The sequence below is a fragment of the Amphibalanus amphitrite genome, unplaced genomic scaffold (assembly GCF_019059575.1).
Source record: "Amphibalanus amphitrite isolate SeventyFive unplaced genomic scaffold, NRLGWU_Aamphi_draft 001412F_arrow, whole genome shotgun sequence".
NCBI classification, from domain to species: domain Eukaryota; kingdom Metazoa; phylum Arthropoda; class Thecostraca; order Balanomorpha; family Balanidae; genus Amphibalanus; species Amphibalanus amphitrite.
Window position 1 is genome coordinate 20,661 of NW_024882905.1, and position 22,995 is coordinate 43,655.

The 22,995-nt window shown below is 50.7% G+C and overlaps 2 protein-coding genes across 2 annotated transcripts; one reads left to right on the forward strand and one right to left on the reverse strand.

Annotated features, from left to right (window-relative positions):
- The first annotated feature begins 369 nt into the window (after positions 1-369).
- On the forward strand, positions 370-2,986 carry LOC122372870 (trypsin-1-like). The gene is made up of 4 exons (XM_043350523.1): positions 370-660; positions 868-1,106; positions 1,557-1,773; positions 2,072-2,986. Exons 1-4 carry the CDS (start codon positions 612-614, stop codon positions 2,458-2,460), a joined length of 894 nt encoding a protein of 297 aa, XP_043206458.1. The 5' UTR covers positions 370-611; the 3' UTR covers positions 2,461-2,986.
- Positions 2,987-3,725: 739 nt separating this feature from the next.
- LOC122372883 (N6-adenosine-methyltransferase subunit METTL3-like) lies at positions 3,726-22,890 on the reverse strand. The gene is given in 13 exon segments (XM_043350548.1): positions 3,726-4,523; positions 6,201-6,391; positions 7,221-7,356; positions 8,497-8,531; positions 8,533-8,642; positions 11,800-11,969; positions 12,220-12,397; positions 15,054-15,180; positions 15,557-15,716; positions 15,940-16,153; positions 16,392-16,499; positions 17,665-17,818; positions 22,801-22,890. Coding segments are annotated over 12 exon segments (1,665 nt in total). The 5' UTR covers positions 17,792-17,818; positions 22,801-22,890; the 3' UTR covers positions 3,726-4,414.
- Positions 22,891-22,995: the final 105 nt, after the last annotated feature.

The following is a 22,995-nucleotide window of genomic DNA, read 5'->3' on the forward strand; positions in this document are numbered from 1 at the left end:
AGGAGGTGAGGTTCAAAATGATCATTTTTTGTCCCACTTGACGTGGAATGCCCCCAGAGTAGAGAGCACACATGGGAGCCGAGGTGAAAATAAGGCGCGTTTATCGACAATGGATGGATAGAATCGATTAGGTTCGAACGGAGCAGTCAATCAAACTACACGATATCGGGGACATTCACGAAGTCCGCCAAGATGAACCTGCCCCATCTCTGAAAAAGAAGAAAATGCGTGTAAAAGCGACACATGAAGACCGCCCTGCCCCACCGGCATCCTGCGTGTGCCGGCGATAGCGGGGGAGCGCCCCGCTCCCCGCGACCCGGGTCACGTGCTCGACGGAATGACCTCACCGACGCGACCGGCCCGATAACCGTCGGAGCAAACACCCTCGCGGGAATCCAGCCGCCTGTTGAGATAACAAACTGTGACCACATAGGAGGCCGCCGACACACGGGCCACTTCATTCGTGCGTGAGACCTCGAGCAGAAAGGGTCGCTCCCCAGTCTCGAACGTCCCTCGGTGCATTCATAAGGACGAGGTCGCTTGGAGAGGAAACTTGGCGAGGGGACAGAAGGGTTGGAGTAGTTTGATTTACTTGGCTTCATCACAAGTGCATGGCCAACCGGGCTCTTCGGGTAGCAATAGCTACATCGATCTTCACAGGTATGTCAGTCACATCCACTTAGCGGTGGAGCATCACTGATCACATCAACTTTTTTCCTGATAATAGCGTGCGACTGCACATGTTTTGTAGTGGTCTATGCTGCCATCCAGAAAACCGCGAGACTGACCATGCGGTACACCGTCAATCGATTCCCACCGATTCCTACGTACCTCTATCCCGTGCTGACCGTCTCTCTCCCCCGACAGTGTGCTGGAGCCTGCCGTTCCAGCGGCCGCGCGGCTCCGGCTCCGGCTCCGGCTCCGGCTCCGGCTCCGGTCAGCGCTCGGCCATCAAGGCGCAGGCGGCGGCGGCCGGCGAGTTCCCCTGGCAGGCACAGCTGCTGAAGCGCGGTTCACACGTGTGCGGCGCCGTGATCGTCAGCGACCGGTGGCTACTGACGGCCGCCCACTGCCTGTCCGGCCTTGAGCAGCTCGACGCCTACCAGGTGAGACAGAGTTCAGAGCGAGCCGTGCGGAGGTCCCGGCTCCCGGAGACGAGCGGAGATCACAGCCTCTGGAGCTGGGCGCGACGAGCAGTCATCCAGTAGATGACTTAATACATCAGAAGGCTTTTGCTGCTCCTGTTACATCTGTGAATTCGGTTAAATATTGCCAGTCGCCGGCAGTTTGGGTTGTTCGGCATCCGAACAAAACATTGTCAGTTTCATTCATTAATTCGATGACTAATTTCATTCATTCGATAAATTATTTCATTCACGCGAAAATAATTCATTCGTTCACCCAAAAATTCCATTCACTCGCGGCTAACTGACAAATCTAGTCAAAACGGCTAAAAAACGACATAAGCACGTAAAAGCTCACAGCAGTTCCCGGTGACCCCACTGTCGCCGTTCCGTGAGACCCCGCCCGTCTGACGCCGCCCCCTCCCTCACCAGGTGGTGCTGGGCGAACATGACGTCTCCGTGGAGGAGGGCACCGAGCAGCGCCGGAACGTGGCAGAGGTGGTACTCTACAGCGGACGGTTCGGCCGCAGCCGCGGCCCGCAGGCGTCCCTCCAGAGCGACATCGCGCTGCTGAAGCTGGACCGGCCGGCCATCTTCACCGAGTTCATTCAGCCGATCGAACTGCCCGAGACCGGCGACGACTTCACTGGTGAGTCGCCGTGACTAGCCTGGGGTACTGTAGAGTGTGGAGTGAACCGATGTAGCAGAAGTTGCATGACATTTCTGAATATACCCCGATCAGTGTGAGACACACATGTATTACCAAATACATTAGTATGTGAATTAGCAATCATTTTAAACTTGGGTGTCCACACGAAAAGAATATAATTATCAATTAACAAAACTATTATCGCCATCACCTCACCAAGTTGCTGTTAATTTCTAACGTCTCTGGCCGGGCGCTTTCCCTGCCGCCGCGACTGACCGCACCTCCCGTCCCTCGGCAGGTTCTCTGGGCACGGTGGCCGGCTGGGGCGCCTCTGACGCCACCGTCAACGGGCCCATCTTCCCGCGCGTGCTGCACAAGGTCGACATGCGCGTGCTCAGCGACGACCAGTGCCTGCTCGAGCTGTCCTTCTTCAACTTCGCTCGGCGCGCCATGCTGTGCGCGGTGCCACCGGGCGCCAGCCGGCTGTGCTGGGGTGACTCGGGCGGCGCGCTGGCCGTGCGCCGTGCCGACGGGAGACCAGTGCTGGCCGCCGTCACCTCGTGGGGGGTCGACTGCGGCCTCAGCAGCACGCCAGCCGTGTTCGTCGACGTACCCTACCACGTCAACTGGGTGCGTGACGTCATCGGCGAGACGCTGCTGGACGAGCTGATGTACCAGCGGCTCTGAATGGGCCATCCCTCGGGCTAACTCCCTCAGGAACGCGATGTCGAGGGACAGGACCAGGTAACAGTAAAGACGGCGTGGCAGAACGGCCCATGACGAGGAAGACGAACGGACACTGCCGCTGGATGACCACGAGTCGCCTCCCCCGGGACCACACGCAGAGAAACCGTCCCCTATCGGCTCTCCGCGGCCGGTCCCCGCGGGGGAGGCGACACAACGAGGATCTCGCTCACCGCTTATCTGATCGACTGGCGTGTCGCTATTTATTGCTATTTAACTAACGAATGGATGCGTGGGTGTGCCCGAGGCGGCTGCGTCACGGCGTTATGACGTCACACCCGGACGTGGCTGGCCCACATTCCGGGCCGCTGTAAATGACGTCATATCACTGTCTGTGTTTTATATAAGCTTGCTGGTCAAGGATTGGAATCTTCAGACCAAATACCTTGGCCTCGCGAGTCTCAATGTGTTTTTGTACTTCCAGCTTTACACTTGTTCCTATCTTTTCCAATAAAAACTATGAACTTTTTCTGAAGTTTGGGAAAGTACGCGGAACGTTTCTCTATACCAGATGACAAAAGCAGGATCCCAGCATGATAAGTGATCTAGTCAGAGAGAACTTCGATCAAGGAAGGGGGGGGGGGGGGGCGTAATTTCCTACCACGCATTACAACTTCGTAAATGTTCATATGGTTGCTAAATTCGAATTCAGCTCCAAAAACTGGCCTAGAAACATGTAAAACACGAAAAAGTGAACCGAGGTCATCAAAAGTCAATGACCTGACCTTCAGGTGATCTTGACACCCACCCTAATGCATGGGGGCAACATCATATCACATGTTTGAACGCTTTTAACCACGGAAAGACTGCAAAAGCGCGGCTAATGCGAGCCGACATACGCCGAATCGCGATTCCGGCCAAACATGGTCTCGAAAAGTAGGTCACAGGTCAAAGGTCATTTGGGTCAGGATCATGAAATTTTCAGGGCAGATGTAAAATTGATCAACTCGAGGGTACTGAAAGTTTCGTCGCGATCGGCCGCTTTCTACGGGAGTTATTCGGGAAAGACCGAGGGGGTCCGTTCGACCCCTCCCCCCTATACGGGCGAGGGTTAATCGTTCTTGAAAAATCCCTCTCGGTAAGAAAACGCCGTATGCCACTAAAACCAGTCTGAATCAATGCAACAATAACCTTGTCGATTATAAGAATGTTAACGCTGAGAACACCTGACCACCAGCAACATGATACATATCGCGCAAAATCGAAAAGATCGATAATCGGATGTATTTTGGGAATGAGTGAGATGCACAAGACATGCTACATATTCTACCCGAAGCTGGTCTGTTGCCAACCTATTGTCTGGCAGAAATGACAGCTACACTTGATGTTGACACTTCATATTTGTCACAATAAATACAAATACAATGGTAAAAAGCGGACGTGCGTGTCCTGAGGCGGCAAGAAATAGCTTTGCCGGGCAGATCGCCGCAAGACGAGCTCACAAGACAACATGTGACGTGCACATTACCCATGGATGATCAGTGAGGCCCACCGGGCCGGTCCCTCAGTGAACTGCCTGAGGTCACTCCCTTCCCTGGCGGGAAGTTCGGTCACCGACCGAGCGTCGGTCAGGGAGCCAGTTCAGCCCTGTCCCTCCCCGGGCGGAGGCCAGTTCAGCCCTCTCCCTCCCCGGGCGGGGAGCCAGTTCAGCCCTCTCCCTCTCCGGGCGGGGAGCCATTTCAGCCCCCTCCCTCCCCGGGCGGGGAGCCAGTTCAGCCCTCTTCCTCCCCGGGCCGGGAGTTGGACCACCGACCGTCATATCACGGGGTCCGGTCACAGCCTGCCAGCTGCCACAGGGAACGGCCCACCTCGGAAGATCGGTCCACGGCCCACCTCAGGAGATCGGTCCACAGTACTCATCAGGGGACCATCACAGCGCCACCGCCGGCGGCCGCGGTCAGGGCGGCGGCTTCAGGCAGTCGCCGTCCGGGTAGCGTTTCTTGAAGCGCTCCACGATCTCGGGGTCGCTGAGGTTGACCCCGTCCAGCTGGTTGCCGAGTGTGATCCTGCCGCAGACAGACACACACACTGACGTCATGGCGGGCGCGGTCCCAACTCCCGGCGGCGGGACAGGGCCGCGGCTCGGCGCGACTTCCGAGGGACGAGCTCACCGCGCACGGCCTAACGTAGTGGGCGGTTATAGCGGCACTCGTGGCACACATCCGGCACGGCACGCCGCCGCCGTAAATCACAGGGGACAGATAGCGCGTCCATTCAAACGGACAAACGGAGCGAATCGACAGCATACACTTACAGGGTGTCCCAAAAGTAAGGTCATGATTTAAAACTTGACCTGATAACTTGACTTAAAACTGATATCTCGAGAAGTAAGAGTCTGAATCACTTCCAATTTTAACACGTGCAAGGTACATCCATAAAATTATTTTCTTGCATGCTTAAAACATTTTTGATCATAAATACATCGAGCAGTAGGCATAAAACTGAGAAGGTCGAAATTCAACTCTTAGAGAGGGTCCGTCATTAAACAAAGGGTAAATACCGCCCAGTTTTCGGCCCTAAGCAGACCCTATCAGCTCGCCCTATCTCTGAACTCATGCATAGTTTCGCCTCAACCGGTAAAACGTCAGAAAAAGGTATAATGTACGCACAGGGCATGTATACTTAGCCACCTGTGCTTCGAGGTCCTGAGGACGACAGCGGGAATCGGGTGAAAATAAATCAAGAGAGGTGGCCGAGAGTCCTCCCAGTGGTTCTTCCGCTCGTCGCAACGCATTTGTGCCGACACCATCAACCAGCAGTGGTTTCAGCAGGATGGAGACTATGCTTGCACCGTCCTGATGATCATGCATTGTCTCCGAGAGTGGATGTGAGATCGCGTAATTTTCAGTCAGGGCAACGCCATTGAATGGCCTCCGCGGTCACCTGACGTTATTCCTTCATATTTTTATTCTCTGGGTACACAACGGAAAGGTTGTCTTTTAGGACAACCCAACGAGCCGGGAAGAACTAAAGGATAATCCCTCCGAGCAAACATAAGCGGCATCTCGCCGGAGAATCGCTCCAGAATAGTGGAGGAAGTAAAACGCAGTCTATTCGTGCACGCGGCCCGAAATGGTAGCCATGCAGAAAAGCAGCAAATGTGGGGCTACGAGCCAATGTATTGACTCATATGTATATCAGAATAAAATTTTATAAAATGCTCTTTCATATGATGTCCTATTTATTTCTATCCATCGCGTATTTTTGGCGGTGTGGCCAAAACAAATGATGACCTTACTTTTGGGACACCCTGTATATGAAATAGTTCCTTTAACCACCATCATCTAGTTCATCAAATACATACATTGGACAATTGACAAATGCGTTTAACCACAAAGTATCCACTTATAAAAACGACTGATTTTCCTATCTTATACTATCACCAGATAAATAAAATTGTCACATTTTTTATTTTCACACGTTACAGCACGAAATTTAAGTGGGTGTACGTATAGCACACGGTCAGTGACAGAATCGACGGAAGTCATGGGGCCACGATCAGTCGGTCGACAGGACGCGTTTCTGGGTGAACGAACACTCACCAGTTGGGCTGGGCATCGTGGGACAGTGGAAGGTCAGCGAAGGGCAGTCGTACTGGGCGTTGTGCGGCACTCACCAGTTGGGCTGGGCGTTGTGGCGTTGTGGGGCACTTACCAGTTGGTCTGGGCGTTATGGACACTCACCAGTTGGGCTGGGCGTTGTGCGGCCGGCCGAACAGCTCCAGTTTGCGGGTGCCCGGGCTGAGCCGCTCGATGATGCCGTAGATCTCGTCCGGTTTGTGCGATGTGGCGCGCACCTCTGCCACCAGGACGTCGGCGTCCAGGCCGCGGTTCAGGAACTGGGGCTCGCCCTTCATACCGACCAGGCAGTGCTCCTGGGGCACGTCACGGGGAGGTCAGTGGCCGAGATAACGGCGGGTGAACGGGAGCCTGGGGTGGGCAGCTGTGACGCAGAAGGAGTGACAAAACACTAGGAACTGTGCCACTTCATATCCATCAGCTGCCGAGCTGCTACAGACATACGGTAAAAAGGGATCTTTTCACCAATTAATTGAACGAATGAACCCTGATGAGCATTGCATTATCGTTGAGCATTATCGAGGCAACACAATGATACTTGTACCTAATAATATGGACGCTTTTACAGCACAATCTAACATTTGGATGACAAGGAAAATAGCGAATGATAGGCACAAAGCGGCTATTTACTTTCCACTCGACGCTTCAGATTAAAGTAAAGCACATGACAGTTTTATTTGTGTTGATAAGAACTAATCGAACATGAGAATGTAAAACGAAAGAGGACAAAAAATGCCTCCGAGCTGATGTAACAACTACGACTTATTTAGTACGGCCATAAGTCAACACTCAACAGGTCGTCGCAGCTGAGACCGTTTGTATTCAGACAGGGGAGGTGCGCCCACCCATAAGTTATTGGGATCAGCCTCAATTGGCTCCTTATCGGCGGCAAGATCTATTGGGGGCGGAAAACCCAACAGGATAATATGAATATCAAATTAAAGAGCGTCCGATAAACAATGACCGATTACACAAGCGTTTTAGAAGTGCCCACTCACCGCTACTGCACGTGACAGAGCACACCACTCGGTTGTGCCGTCATAAAAACACCGAGGACAACACGATTCTCACGGAGTCAATAACAACCGATGACAAAGCACGGCTTTGAGTGGCGATGGCGCCTACCTTTCCGTGGTTGAGCCAGTGACCGGTACGTCCGGTGCGGATAATACGCTGCAGCTGGTTACTCTTCACCCAGATCAGCTCATCGACCCGCTCGTATCCCCACAGGGTCAGACACTCCCTGCCCAGCTCCATGGCTCTGGAGGGAGGATAGAACATAGCGTCAGAGACTCCCGTGTGTGTGTGTGTGGGGGGGGGGGGTAAGTATCACAGCTGAGGGGATAGAATACTGTTCCAGATGAGAAAGTGAGCCGGGGTGCCAGCAGATAGCAGCCGGGAAACTAAACACGTGATGTTACATGGTCTCCCTTCATGAACTGTTAGCAGGCGGAATGCTTATTTCGAAACGTTCGTTACCTCTAATTAGCCGTTCTGAATCTAGAGCCCACTAAGTCATATCATTCTTCTAAAACTGTGTCCCAACGTAGACAACAGAATGGACATTCAAGTCAGCAGGCAACAATCAAAGGCAGGTCAATACTGATAACGTCAAGCTAAGGGGGGAATACCTGTTGCGCAAACGAACTGGCCACGAAAAATAAAACTTATCGACATCCCACTGATTTACTTATTGCCCAAGAAAAATACAAAATCAGGAGCAAGAGCAAGGGCGATAAAGTAAGTGAGTAAATCAGTGAAGGATTGACTGAGTGACTGCGTGAGTGAGTGAGTGAGTGAGTGAGTGATGTGAGTGAGTGAGTGAGGAGTGATGTGTGGGGGAGAGAGAGAGAGAGAGAGAGAGAGAGAGAGGAGAGAGAGGAGAGAGGGAGAGGAGAGAGGAGAGAGAGAGAGAGAGAGAGAGAGAGAGAGAGAGAGAGAGAGAGAGAGAGAGAGAGAGAGAGAGAGAGGAGGAGAGAGAGAGAGAGAGGGAGAGAGGAGGAAGAGAGAGAAGAGAAGAAGAGAGAAGAAGAGAGAAGAGAGAAGAGAGAAGAGAGAAGGAGAGAAGAGGAGGAGAGAGAGAGAAGAGAGAGAGGGAGAAAGAAGAGAGAAGAGAGAAGCGAAGAGAGAGAGAGAGAAGGAGAAGAGACGAAGAGAGAAGAGAGAGGAGAAGAGAGAGAGAGAGAAGAGAGAAGAGAGAAGAGAGAGAAGAGAGAGAGAGAGAAGAAGAGAGAGAGAGAAGAGAGGAGGAGAGGAGGAGAAGAGAGAGAGAGAAGAGAGAAGAGAGAAGAAGAGAGAAGGAGATGAGAAGAGAGAGAGAAGAGAGAAGAGAGGAGAGAAGAAGAAGAGGAAGAAGAGAGAAGAGAGAAGAGAGATCGCTCTCTCCGGCGCGCGTGCTGACCTGCCGGTGACCCAGAGGAAGATCAGTCCCGCAGGTCTGCAGTGACGGGATGTCCAGGTTTCGCATCTCGTCGTCGGCCATGGTGCCGTACGGCAGCTCCATGTGAATGTCCCACGGAGGGTCGGCCATGATCACCGCGCACTCGCCTGCAGACGCGGACATACGGGCGGAGGGTGAGGGCTGGGGTACTTACCCGGTGGCATAATGGCTGTGCGAGGGTGAGGGAACTCAGTACGCTCGGACTACGCGGGTCATCCGCTCCGCGCTTCTTACATAACACAATTCACGCAGACTCCATTCGAATAGCGGAGGAGACATACAGGGTGATTCATAGCCATGTGACCTATTTAGTTGAACTCTCTTTAGAAGAATATTGCATATTTCCGCGTGAAATTTCACGTGCTAGTAGAAAATTTTATGAAGTTTTGTTCTATCTTGGTCTGGTCTGTGTGTATCTATATGGCCTTGTGTGTATCGCTTAGGATGTACACAGCGCAGCAAAAAGTAAAAATGTGTAATTTGTATACAGTATACAATTTGTATATAATTTGTATAATTTGTACAGTCCGTCAAGCAAACACAAAGATGTTTCTGCACGCCTAAGGGCTTGCACCCAAGGGAAACTCCAAAGAAGATATCAATTCATAGAATCGTTAATCAATTCAAAGCAGAGGGCAAGGTTCAGTGCTAAACGCGGCACAAAAAAAAAAAAATAGTAAGCGAACCCCGGAAAGTTGATTTCAAAGAGCGCTGAGGTCAGGTGGGCGCCACACTGGTGCCGGAGCTCAACGCCGTGCAATTCTTCCTCTGGGGCTATGCAAAGTCCGAGGTCTATGATGAGAGTCCCCAGGATATTCTGGGGCTGAAGGATGCCATTGGAAGCTGCTTTGGTTCTATTTCCTTAGAAATGTTGTGCGTCTGCGCCATCGCCAACTTTAGGCTCTCATGGCGCTGGAGTGCATCTGTCGCCGAGGTGGCCATTTTGAGCATCTTGTCTAAAAGAAGTGTGAGAGTCGAAGGAAAAGTATTTGTGACTGATGCTATACATGGATCAAAACTTCAGATTTGGCTGTTTAATATGCTACCTGGCAATGACATGTAACACGAATGCATTTCCTGTAGTTTTCATTTATTTTCGGTCACACAGCTATGAATCACCCTGTACATTGACCCCTGGCTAGTCTGACGGGGAGGTCACATATCCTCGGTCTGGGGGGGGGGGGACGAGCAGACAGGTGTGGGACAGACTTCCGGTCAAGACGGGGGCAGACGGCGGCGGCGCCCCCCAGACGCCGGTGACGGCAGATAACACCGCCCCGGCGGCACCGCCCGACGGACAGACGCCCCTGAACATTCCGCACGGCGCCGGATGGCAATGTGCGTGTGGGCGGGGGCGCCAGTCATTTCCGCCGCGGAAGGAATGGTGACAGAAGGCGCCACTGTGCAAACAGTGGCGGCACACGCCGGCAATAAAACGCCGTGGACACAGACGGGTTTCGTAGGAATCAGCTATTGCTGAACAGAGCGGAAGTGCCATCGGTTACGCTTAACCGAACATATCGGATACGATTGAAGGGTGTGCTTTGCAAAATGGAACGGAATCAGGGTGTCGATTTACCCTGACAAAGTTGATTCATCCTCCCCTCCAAAAAAGGCCCATATTGTCTTAGACACATAAGATTTGCGAGTCTTTGGATGAACTTTTGAAACATTGCTAAAACTAAAATGCTATGTATGACATTCCTTCATCTAAAATATGACGTAAAAGACTTCCAAGTTTCATCTGATCCATATGGGTTATCATGGATACCAATATGAACGCTGAACCGTAAACAAAAGGGCTGTGCTAAATACGCTGATGCACAACAGTGTTCTTCGCGGTGCTTTACCGCACGGATTGTTCAGAGATAGGGCGTGATTATGGTTGTATAACAGTGCTCAACGCTCCCAAGCTTGCACACGATCCATATATGGGTGTCGTGTGCACAAGAATATCTCGACAGGGAACAGCTACTGGTGGGGGAGGGGAGGGGATAACAAGCGCCCTTGTTGGTTTGGTGATAAGCTCACAGACGGCACTTATACTGAGTGTTGCCCACTCCCACCCTAAGGGGAGGGACATCGCACCATGCACACATAAGTGGGGCTTTCCGTCCCCACTTCAAACGGCAGACATTTCTGCGATAGGCACAGGCACTCAACGCATGTTTGACCACCTAATTAACGGCAACAAGGCAGCGCGAACACTGTCATAAGACAATCACTGAAAATATGCAATCAAATTATCGGCGACCATACACTGGTGGATAATATGCGTCGAACTTCACCTCAAGTACACGGAGGCTGTCGTTTATCCGCAGACAGTTGGAATAACAGAAATACAAAAGCCACAAAACAAATTACGCAACACACCCCGGTCCCTGGTAGTGCGCGCATGTCCTGGTTGTGAGGGATAAGGCACGTTTGATGCCTCTCGAAAAAGGTAAGTCCGTACCTATGTACCTACTGCCTTCCCAATCATGTTAAATGGGATGCTCAAAGTAACTATTGTTTTACAACTAATTATTCTTGTTTTCAATGGACAAAAAAGTGAAATTCAATCAGCGATTGTTGCAGTTAGACCGGGTGCTGCCGTCGCAGCAAAACAGTGACGAGTTCCAGTGGCGAACAGGACTTCACACAGACACGGTTCGTTCTCTGACGGCGACAATCTCGGAGGAGGGCGCTGCCGCTGACGTAACAAGGGCTCAGGTAGGACAGGGCAGAGGGAGAAGGCACGTCCGCCCCTGATCCCGTCACAAGGCGGCCCTCAGTTGGTAATAAAGCCGGCACCAGTGACCAAAGTCCCTCCGGTCATTGCGTCACCGTGGGCGTGGAGTCTGCAGTCGGCCCATTCACAGCTCATTAACTGGCCACCGTGCAGCGAACCCTGCCCCATGCACACATAAGCGGCAGTTCGGTCCCTGGAGGTCGTAAATTGACTACCGTGCGGTGAACCGTGCCCCTCGTTCACCGGAGGTCATATCGTAACTAACGGCATCTGTGTCGGGGAGTCAGATCAGAGGTGCCGGCCCAGCGGCAGTTCCTCGAGCCGCACTGGGGCGACGGCCACCCACCGCTAGACGAATTCGCCGCCGGATGAACCCCGCTAACAGTCACACGTGTCCCACCCACTGCCAGACTACCCTTCCCCAGTCAGACAGCCCGCCGAACGTTACACATACCTACCCGCCCACCGACACCGACACCCAAGTACCGCAATCTGTCCAGCACAACTCCTGGCAGCACTGGTCCTTCACTCACCTATCACAGACATGTCGAAGAAGCGCAGGTCGCACTGGATCCACTGCGGCGGGAAGAGGACGGTGCGGTCCAGCTCCGCCGGCAGCGGCACCGTGACGCCAGCGTCGGACGCGTCGCCGCCGCCGCCCGACCGGTTCAACCCCGAGTAGTCCACCTCGTAGTGCACGTACCTAACGGGCGAGACGGGGACGTTAAGGCCAATGGTACAGAGGGGAGGACTTGGTGCATAGAAAAACTGACATGGATTGCTGTTACGCTGTATTAAGAATGCGAGAAAAGGTGTTACCGTATAGAGAGCAAATTACGTGTCAAAGAAACTTAAACAGAACAGAAAATTACGCGAGACATGCTCAGCTGAGTAGCCATTCTATCAAATCCCGAGTTCAAATTCTATATCTCCCGCCCAGGTCCGGGCCTTACTTGCAGGTGTCCATGTGGAAGCACGTGTTGAGGAAGGAGCAGTCGCCCAGCGACTCGTCAGTGTGCTTCTGCAGGATTTTGCGGAAGTGCAACTTGCCGCAGGGGTTGGCGTTCTCCTTGTTGGACCTGTCGCACTCCTCCCGCGTGCCGTGACGGCAGTACTCCTGTACCTGGGCACCTGTCAGAAGCGGACAGGGTACAGAGCGCGTGTTACATCAACAGACACGGCGCACCATTTTATAAACCTGCCGGAGTGCCGGACAGGTTACCAAGCACGCTACGGCAACAGTTCAACACACATACAAAAAGCCGTCCCTTAGATGGCATTTCTGATCAGAACCTTTTTGGAATCCCCGTTCGAGTCTGCGTTCGACACCCCAGCGAGTTAGTACTACACTGGGTGGGAACTGGGATACTGGGATAGGGGACATAGCAGAGTAATACAAGCGTCAAAACACCGCTATAGCGGTGTCGGACTTGCTTTGCCTAAACTGCCCCATCCACTAACGAGCCTACGACAGCGTCGAAAAAACAAACAAACAAAAGACGCCATTCATGACGGCAAGTTGATAAACTGGTCACAAGCCCGCAGTGGTAGTGCCTATCTAGTGCGCCGTGGCTATCAACAAAGTACGCAATAGCATCGGATGGATCAAGGAAATATTGGCGAAGAGCGAAGAACGGCTTTGTAAAATTGGAAAGTTACGCTGTTATAATTTAGTGGTGTCTGGCGGAATGGGCTAAGGTATCATCCTCATTTTTTTATAGATCAGTCAGCAATCCAAGGAAGAAAAACGCACACTTGAAAAAAAAATTGCGAAAAAGGGTGAGAGAAGACGTTGCATTGCTGAAGAGACACTAAGCTGCAAATTGCCCCGCAGTATCACAGACTGATGCAGCGATAACAAGAAACCGGCGTCATTCCCTCTTGGGTTCCTGAGGACCCTCTCCCTCCCGGCGCCAGCGACCACCGCAGCTCATGGGGCGTTTGAGTGACGGTGTGCGCTCTGCGAGGAAGCCATTCCCTCTGAGGTGCGGCTGTCCACCGAACCCCGGCCGGTCGGCGGCCCAGGAGACGGACTGACGGCGGTAGAGGGCCGGTTGCGCGGGTTGCATCACGCCGTGGGCGTTGTAACTGCTGTATGACGGCGGTAGGGCGGTCACCACGTCTGACGACCAACGGTCTTCTGATCTGCGGTAACGCGGTAACGAGCATCTGGCACTTGCAAGATGAACACGGGAAGGCCGGCTACTCTCTTGCCTCCTTCCGCGACTAGAGCAATGTATGGTTCAACACTGATGCAAGGCTCGTAGATTGTCTGTGCACGTCAGCAAAGCAAACACCACATATAATAGACTGTGACGCGGACCGCGTCACCCCACCGACCATAGCCCTTCCTAGTGCAGGGGGCGGCGGCTACATTTAGACCGACTGACGTAACCCTGAGGTGCATGGAGTCAGGAGTGAAGTATGTACGTTATGTGGGCCATACCATATGACGACCATATGAAACTCATCTAAGAACGATGGTATACCAACAGCGTCCCGTCTCGCTAAGAAGATAGACAACGGCGAACGCGATTCCAGCTAGTCTATGAATAGCCCGCTAATGTCTCGCGTATGGCATGGTATTACCCCAACAAGTGGCCACGATTGGGCAATGTCTGACTCAGAATTGACTGGGTCACGGCATGCGTAAATAGTTATCGTTACAAGATAACTAAGTTTGGCACTTCAATGTCATGTCACCCATGAGTGCAGGTGACCTAGTGGGGCCGAAATACCCGGACACACTGCGCAATATGAACGGAGTGGCTGCACTTGGCGTACTTCAGGGCAGTAGTCAGCCAACCGCGCCGTTCTAATGCCAACGCATCACAGCAATCAATGCTCCGACGTGGGGAAAGAGTATGAATGCTTATCCTTAATGTGTCGAAATTTCAAAAACGAAATTAAATTCCGAAGGCCCTGTATCGCTGAGGATGGCAAAATGGCCAGTGGCCAGCGAGGGTTAAATAAATTATTACGGGCGAAAAAAAATATTACGGGGCGAGCGAAGCCAGCAAAGTCTTTCGTTACGGAGCGAGCGAAGCGAGCGTAGTCTTTCGCAGGTTAACGGAAATTTCTGAGTATGAGCGGCCGGCCGTGGTCACGTTTTTGCGAAGCTTATATCTCCGCAACCACTTGACCGATTTACATGCAGTAATTTTTGCATCGTAGCTTCATTCCTTCTTCCAAGTATTGGACTAGTCCCGATGCATGTGGGTGATCCCTTATGCACGTGTCACGTGCAAAACGAAGAGGTGTCAGTTTTGTAACAATTGCAATATGTCGGTAACTACTAGACCGATTGCGCTGAAAGTTGGCATGTAGGTAGGCACCCACTAGGCAATGCATATCCATGTGCCACAGTTGGGGTGCTGCTGCACGTGCGCACGTGCAGGGGTCTATTCCAGATCTCGAGAACGGCTGAACCAATTGCGCTGAAATTTGGTACATGGTTAGGGACCGGTTAGTAGGGTGCGATGCTAAGTCAGTTGGGACCCATTTTGCCCGTGCGCACGTGCAGGGTGCCGCTTCCAGATCTCGAGAACGGCTGGGCCGCTTGCGCTCAAACTTGGCACATCGCTAGAGGCCGGTTAGTAAAGTGCCGTGCACAAGCTAGTTGGAGGTGTCCCCTCGCAACTTCGCACGTGCAAGGTCCACCCTCTCGTTCGCTCCGTTGGTCGCCCCAAAAGGCGTTTTACTGGTGACTATGCGCTAAAGATGCTATATGCGGTAGTAGCGGGCTTCGACCGTCCGTTATGTAACGTTGCGAATGTCGAGTACTCACCCCCCTGTGAGCGGAAGCGCTCAGCCGTGGAGCGCTCCTTGACGGTGGGCTTACAGAGTAGGTCCAGAATCTCCTCCCCCATCTTCTTATTCTCCTTCTCTCGCGCCGAGGGGAGCGCCAGCAAATTCTGAAAGAAATGTCACCGTTGTATTGACTGCACGGATGTATTATTTTTGTGTAATACCGGAGGCTGTTTGTCAGGGTAATTAATGGCGCTGACAGAGGGTGTTGAGGGCGCAGGAATACATGAAGTTCTAGATTTATTTGCGAGAGGCATGGTAACTGTCTGTTTGTCTGCTCTTTTGACACACTAAATCAAAGCCTCTGGACACTGAAAGCTAAACATTTTTTTGTCGGGTAACGTGACAGCTACAATGGCCGTAGCCCGTAACGGTCCTTGTCAGAATAAAACGAGCTATTTACCGGACTGACATCTGCCTGCCATCTAGCGGCCATTCCCACAGTACAGCTGCTGCGCTGGTCCGCCGGGCGGCGCCACTCACCATGATGTCATCCGGCCGCGGCGCCTCGGCGGCGGGGGGCGGCGGCGGCTCGTCGGTGGTCGGGGCGCCGCCCTCCCCGGCCACCACCTGCAGCCGCACGTGCTCCACAGAGGAGACCTCCAGCACGCGGTCACCGCCCTCGCGGCTCACCTCCTGCACGCTGCGGACAGCCCGGTGGGAGAGCAGCGCGGTCAACACAGCGGAATCAGGATCAGTACGTCAAATCGACGGGCAAAGGCCACCATATTGCGCAAAGTTCATAAACAGACAGACATCAAACACTAACAAGCGTGAACACTGATGTCATCATCACTCATCTGACGATAAAAAGACGGAGTCCGCGCCGGCGACACAACGGTCCGGGCCTGTCGGGCCACACGCACCTGATGAGGTCCTGGGCGGCCAGTTTCTGCAGCACGTTGTTGACGCTGCGCTGGGTGACGGTGCCGGACAGCCGGGGTGCGAGGTCGGCGGCCAGCTGGCGTCCGTCGGTGGGTAGTTCGTGCAGGCCGGCCAGCAGTCGGACCAGCTGCCGCTCCACGTCAGCCGGGTCGGCCTCCGCCTCCGGCCGGTGGCCGTCAGAGATCGGCGGCGCCGCTGCCGCCGGGAACGGAGCGTCACACACGCTGGACAAATTTACTGTGCATGTGATGCTAGGAAGCTGATTTTTTTTTTGCTACTGAGAAACACTTCAATAAAGATGGAAACAATACCGTGAAGATGTGATAAAAGTCTAACATCAATAGATGGCAGCAAAGAGCATACTTCCATGAGACTCACTAACAATGAACATATACTTTTCAGCACCTATAAAATGACAGATTTCATTCCTTACGTGACACTGCCTCGGCTGCGGCGCTGCCAGGACTGATTGTGACCAAAGGTGACACAGTCAGTGCTGGCCCGGCAGTACGAGCCACCTTGGCTGGAGTCTGCAGAGCATCTGGGAGGGGTACGACATTTGGTGACACAATGTTCACACACAACAAAGATAAAAGTGATGTGAAAAACACCCACTCAATGACACTAGACACATTACCAAAAAGTATATTGACTATTGTGTAGCTAGCACAAATAGCACACAGATCAGATGTAAATTTTATTATTAAAATATGCAATAGCTTTAAACTACAAACACCAAAAGATAACAATGGACACAAATGACACTTAACCCACGCCCGTATTGGTGTTTTTCCAGTCGGGGACGCATAAGGGGGGGGGGGCAACGGACCCCCCTTGCCGTTTCACCCCTGATCGAGCTGGAGCTTCGAGGAAAGAAAACGAGCGTGTTGCCCGTGACGAAAGGAAGCCGATGATACCCAATTTTAAGGTCCTAGGTCATTGGTTGACCTTCCAGGTCAGGTAAATACTAAATGACCCAAAAGTCGGGAAAATCGAGACCTGTTAGAAAGTCGTTATGTGTGGCTACTATGGAGTTTTTCGAGATGCTGATCACGAATATCATGTTAGTTTTGATCACAGATGATGTCTTCATGCATTTAGGCCAGGTCAAGTCAGGTCAGGTCGGGTCAGGTCAGGTCAAGTCATCCAGTTGGGGTCCTGCCGGGTATTCGTAATAGGTGTCGACCGCCTCTGACAGCTTCGTAACATGTCACGAAGGCACCAAAACAACTTTGTAAATGTTCATATGGTTTCTAAATTCGAAATTAGCTCCAAAACTGGCCTAGAAACATGTAAAACTCGAAAAAGTGAGCCAAGGTCATCAAAGGTCAATGGCCTGACCTGAGCTTCAGGTGACCTTGACACCAACCCTAATGCATGGGGGCAACATCGTATCACATGTTTGAACGCTGGAAACCACGAAAAGGCTGCAAAAGCGCGGCTAATGCGAGCCGACATACGCCGAATCGCGATTCCGGCCAAACATGGTCTCGAGTAGGTCACAGGTCAAAGGTCATTTGGGTCAGAGTCATGACATTTTCAGAGTAGGCGTAAAATTGATCAACTCGAGGGTACTGAAAGATTTGTCGCGATCGGCCGCTTTTCACGCGAGTTACTCACGAAAAACCGAGGGGGGGGGGGGTCCGTTCGACCCCCCCCCGCCCTATACGGGCGAGGGTTAAGTCACCAATAAACACAGGACTTACCTTTGGTACCAGCAGTACCAGTAGCACTGAGGATGTCCTCTCTTTCTCTTTTCCTTTGAGCAAGCTTTTCCCTCAGTGAAAGCCTCTTGTTTTTTATCTGCTGTAGCTCATCCCATGCATCTGCCATGGCTAGCCTATGCTCAGACTAGGTGCACTGCAATCCAACAAGACAAATCTTGTTAATGTTCAACTGGAGGCAAAATAACACACTGAAAAAAATGATGCAATGCTATGGTCAGGAGCATTTTTGAATGACTGCTGGATAGATGCATTTGATGACCTCAAGTATGCAGTCTGCGCATTAATTTATATCACTGTGGGAAAAAGCAGCTACAGGCTCTGCACTGAGCCCTGCTGAACGCAACAGGATAGCTCGCCTCCCTCCATCGCTGATCGCCGCAGGATAGTCCATGAGGCTCTGTGATTAACATAGGCGGCAGAGCGGAGGGGGGGGGGGGGCACCAGGGCACGGTGCCCCCTTGATTCTGCCATTTTAACATTAGCCTTATGGGCATTGCATGGAAAGCGTCGCACCAAAAGTGTGCGGGCCCCCCTTAACCCGGCAGTTGCTGGGGTATTTCGCCACCCACCGTTTGCTGGGGGGGGGGGGGGCGTTAAACGCCCCCAGCCGATAACTCGAGAACCAATAGGCGCAGCGAAACGCACGAGGCGGCAAACGAAAGAGCGCGACGAGACGCTTCAGATGAGTACTTTAAAGTTGAGTTTTGAGGTCACAGGTCGGGTCAAGGTCAGGTCAAACACCTGAAATCGGCCTTTCAGTAGCATGGACTTCAGGACTTCGCAATGGGCGCCTCTCGTCATAAACTCTGTCAAAATGGTGCACAATCCATCGTATAGGGCCTACAAGAGTGTCAGCTCCATGTAGGGGTCAGTCAAGCATAGGTCAGGGTCAAGGTCAGGTCAACCGGGTAGGCACATATCCCCGAAAATCAAAACTGATATTCGCAGCCCGTGACACATGTTTTATGGGTAATTTGGGGCGTAGAACACGATGGTGACATTCATTTTATCATATGTATACGTGTTTTGCTAAAAAAGTTTAATTTAAGAAATGCATGTAACATAGTCGTGAAGTAGTCACGAGAAATTGTCAAGATTCAGTTCAAGATTTTGGAAAATGCGGAATGATAATCAATAATCGAAGATAGCCATTTGATTGTTCATGGTATTGGCAGTCTAATGGCGTTTACGGCATGTCTGTATGTCTATTCTGTGATTTTATATGATTTTTTGAACATACGCCGTTTTTGGTCGAAAATTCAAAAATCATGACGTCACTAAAACCTCGATATTTCAAAATTTTTCCGACCGATTTTTTGAAACTTTGTCAATAAACTTCAATCAATTCCCTACAGGTACCCAAAATTTGGCGCGCCTGCGGCGCGCCGTTTTTATGCTATGACCCGGTGAAAAAAGTAGGGGTGTTTAACGCCCCCCCCCAGCAACTCGCGGGTTAATTGAAGGTGTTCTGCCGCTACTAGTGATCAATGACCCTGTCTGCTGTCAAGTGTTGCTAGTCAGTTAGATAATTGAGTACCTACATGAAGATGCGTGTTTGCCGGACTAGAAAAAAAAAATCCATAAACTTCGAGGATGCCTCAGGGCTCGGGACTCTCATGAGAATCATTAAGTGCTGATTGTGATGCGCAAAAATTCATTTAAGTCAGTCCCACGCACAAGGGGGAAAAGCTCAAAAAATTGAGCGCTCAAAAAATTGAGCGGGCCCCATTATGAAGGAATAGGCGAAACGATGGTATTTTACAATGCCTTTAGCGTCACACTACGGCAAATATCGTATCCAAATAAGGTATCAATGGCAAGAGAGAGCAACAAGGTTTCTTCTCGAACACTCGCCGTGATAATTTATATCGGTGTTTTTGGAAAGAAAATGCCCTAAAGACGCTCAACTTTTTGAGCGCCACTTGTCGTTCGGGACCGCGATACTCAATAAATTGAGCGCCACGACAGACGACAGTCAGCTGGCGCTCAAAAAATTGAGTGCCGGCCAGCATCTACACTCAATTTTTTGAGCGTTCTCCGTGCCAGGTGAAGCCGGTACTGGCTGCCATTTTTGATGTTATGTTCGTTGAAATACGTTAAACTGAGTTGAAACAGAAATGCAGGAAGTTGAATGCTACGTGGTACCTAAACTTTTCATAAACCCATGGCATCATGTCACATTTTCCGCTGACCGCTAGTAGCTTTATCGGTCGCCTTTCGGATTCGGCACACCTCAAATAATTATACAGGGCTTGAATAATCCGTATGAATACTGTATTGATATTCTCTGACTGTACTGGGAGAAGGGAATACGTGAATACAGAAAGATATCCACCCACGCTTGAATATTGGAGAATTATAGCAGGAAAAACTGTATTGCCACGGTTAGGTACAACTTACAAGGCCATCGGCCGCAAACAAACAAAAATACTATACAATGTGGGTTAGATTCACAAACATCATCAAGTGTGGAACACAGAGACGAGCCAAACAACATCACATTATCGCATGTCAGCCCGACCACATTGGAACCGGGTGACCTGCGACCGGAACCTGCGTCTTACCAGCATACATCACAAAAGCAGGAGGCAGTGACGTACTGCTTTGATCCAAAATATGCCATATAACAAATGATATAAACGACCTAAGCTCGGACTAAGCTAATCATTATCAAATCCTTAACATGTAAAGGACGAATGGAAACATCGAGTCTCAGACCAGCAGTAGCAACCATCACAGTAGCAACATCACAAAGAACACGCGGCATTATCAGACAGCCGTTTTGTTATCGGGCTACAGGCGGCGACGGCGTGGTTGCAGACCAGCTGCGAGGTAACGGCGTGCGGGCAAAAGGCGCGGGCACACCTCCATGTGGCCGTGCGGACAGTGCGCGGTCGGCGTCGCATAGTGGGCGGCATCGGGCTGTCCCGGGGCCGTCGAAGCCACACAGGTTGTCGGCGCATGTGGGCGCGCGCGGTCACCACGGCCAGCTGCTCACCGCCAGCACAGACTGCGCAGCGTCGCCGCTCCGCCAGCCAGAACACGCAGACAACCCTTTTTGCAGTCGCACAACACGTCGCCAAACTCATTCACCTGCTCCACCATGTTGTTGATGTCACCGAGTCGTTCAAGTTGTGGCTCGTGCCGTCGAGCATGACCTGCCCGATCGGACACGGGTCAGCGGCTTCTGCTCCAGCGAAGTCTTCATCTTGGTGACGTCTTGCTGATCTCCACAAAGGCTGAGCAGATGACCTTACCCACAGGGACGGCCGACGTCCTCGCCAGCGACCGCTTGGTTGTGCAGACCTGCCAGAAAAAGAAAAGCTGTTTGGTGATCTCAAACGATTTTTTTTCTTTATGCAGTGGAACAAAATGGAAAATATGTCATACAACAGGAACTAAAAAAGATGCAGCCTAGGTCGTCTATGGGTGGAAATGGGTGCAACATTGATAAAATTCTTCATTGAATGAATTCTGCAAATGCTTTTGATAAAATGTGTTCATAGGAGACCACTTTACTATAAAATTGCTCAGGATTCCCTATCTGGATCTGTCAAAACATCCTGACTGCACACCAACAATGAGCATTAAATCCGAAACCTCTACCAGGTACCTAGGGATAATTAAATTCTGATTCAGGAAAATATTTCACATCATACAAATAAAAACCTTTACTATATTGAAACTGAAAATGTGATGCTGATCCAGTGACCTAAGGGTCTCAAAGTATAATAATGAATTAATCTATTGTAAATTTGGTGGTGACTGCCGACTGGCGTCTGGCGGCCTAGACCTTGAGGCTTGAAAGTGGCCTTCCTTTTCCGTTGACTCCGATCCTCCAGATGGAAATGACATAAAGGATCATTTTTATCTTATTTCATATGAGCCAATCAGCAAAGTGGCTATTATGTTTCAGCATTCACACACACAAAAGTTGACTGTCAGTCTGTCATGCTGTCAGTGTTGTGAAGTAGGTAACGAAGGAGTTGAGTTTTGTTGATTATAAATTGTGATGTTATGTAAAGGACTGGAAAATGAATGTGAAGACTATGGAAACATATTGGCAGAGTATTGTCACTTCCTATCAGGACATATGGATAGAGAATACATTCAAATTAATAAGAAATGCCAAATATCAAGGTACTCAATCACTGATAGCAGTGGACTATCATATGTTTTAATGTCAATTATATGAAAGTTAAGACTGAAACTACCTTTTACCTCATCATACCTAATGAAAAATTGTGTGAAGAAAACATTCACAGCCTCTTTGAAGCACTCAGACCACTAAAAAACAAAAATTTTCTCGTAAATATGTTGTGTCTCCTTCCTTCAAAACATCATATCGGATGGCGCCACTTTCGTCGACAGTTACTTATCTGCACGCAAATCGAGGAAAACGTGAATTGATTGACGTTTACGTGTTTCCAAATTTAAAATCACAGTATATTCAAACTTTTCAGTGTACCTTTTAACATCTAAGTATAACTAAAACGATAAAAACTTACCTTCAACACAAGGACGACGACAACCACGCGACCGGAGACGTCGCGACGAAATAAACAAACGGCGCCGCCAAATGAAAAATATTCTCCGATATGGGTAATGTGAAAATTGAGTCGCAATCATTTTGGGTAGTATAAAAAATGCTCTTTCCAACAGAACCCTAGTAAAAAACGTGAATGGACAAAAAATAACTTTTATTTCGACATAAATACTGGCCTGTTTTTAAGTCATCCTGGTATGCCGTAAGATTTCGACCTATAAATTGGTGTTCCCCCAATCAATGAAGCTTGAGCAGTGAAAAATATGAAAGCCTAATCTGTTTTGCATCATTAGTGATTCTCCTAGGGTGTTGCGATTTCTCCCTAGGTGTTGCGAGTTGCTTTTGCAAAACGTGTTCCTGAAACGGCTCAATTTTTTGAGCCCTCAGCATTACGCCTATGGGAGCCTCTGACGTCACACGCTCAATATTTTGAGCGCTCAATAATTTGAGCTTTTCCCCCTTGTGCGTGGGACTGAAGTGATTTTGCGGCGAAATTTTGCCATGGTTTCCGCGCCGCCGAATGTTAAACCTTATTTCTTGAAAGTGTCTTCAACTGATAAAAACCTTACCAAGATGCTAAATCAAATAGTCAAATGAAATAACCAACTTGCGCTTAATAATCCTGTAAAAATATGTAATAAACATTCACCACCGCTCCCCCCGCAACCGGTGAATCACGCCGGTTTTGTCACAAAATTAAGGCACCGAAAAAGCGTTCTGTTACCATACGATCGTCTGCAAAATCATACTGATGACGTATCTAG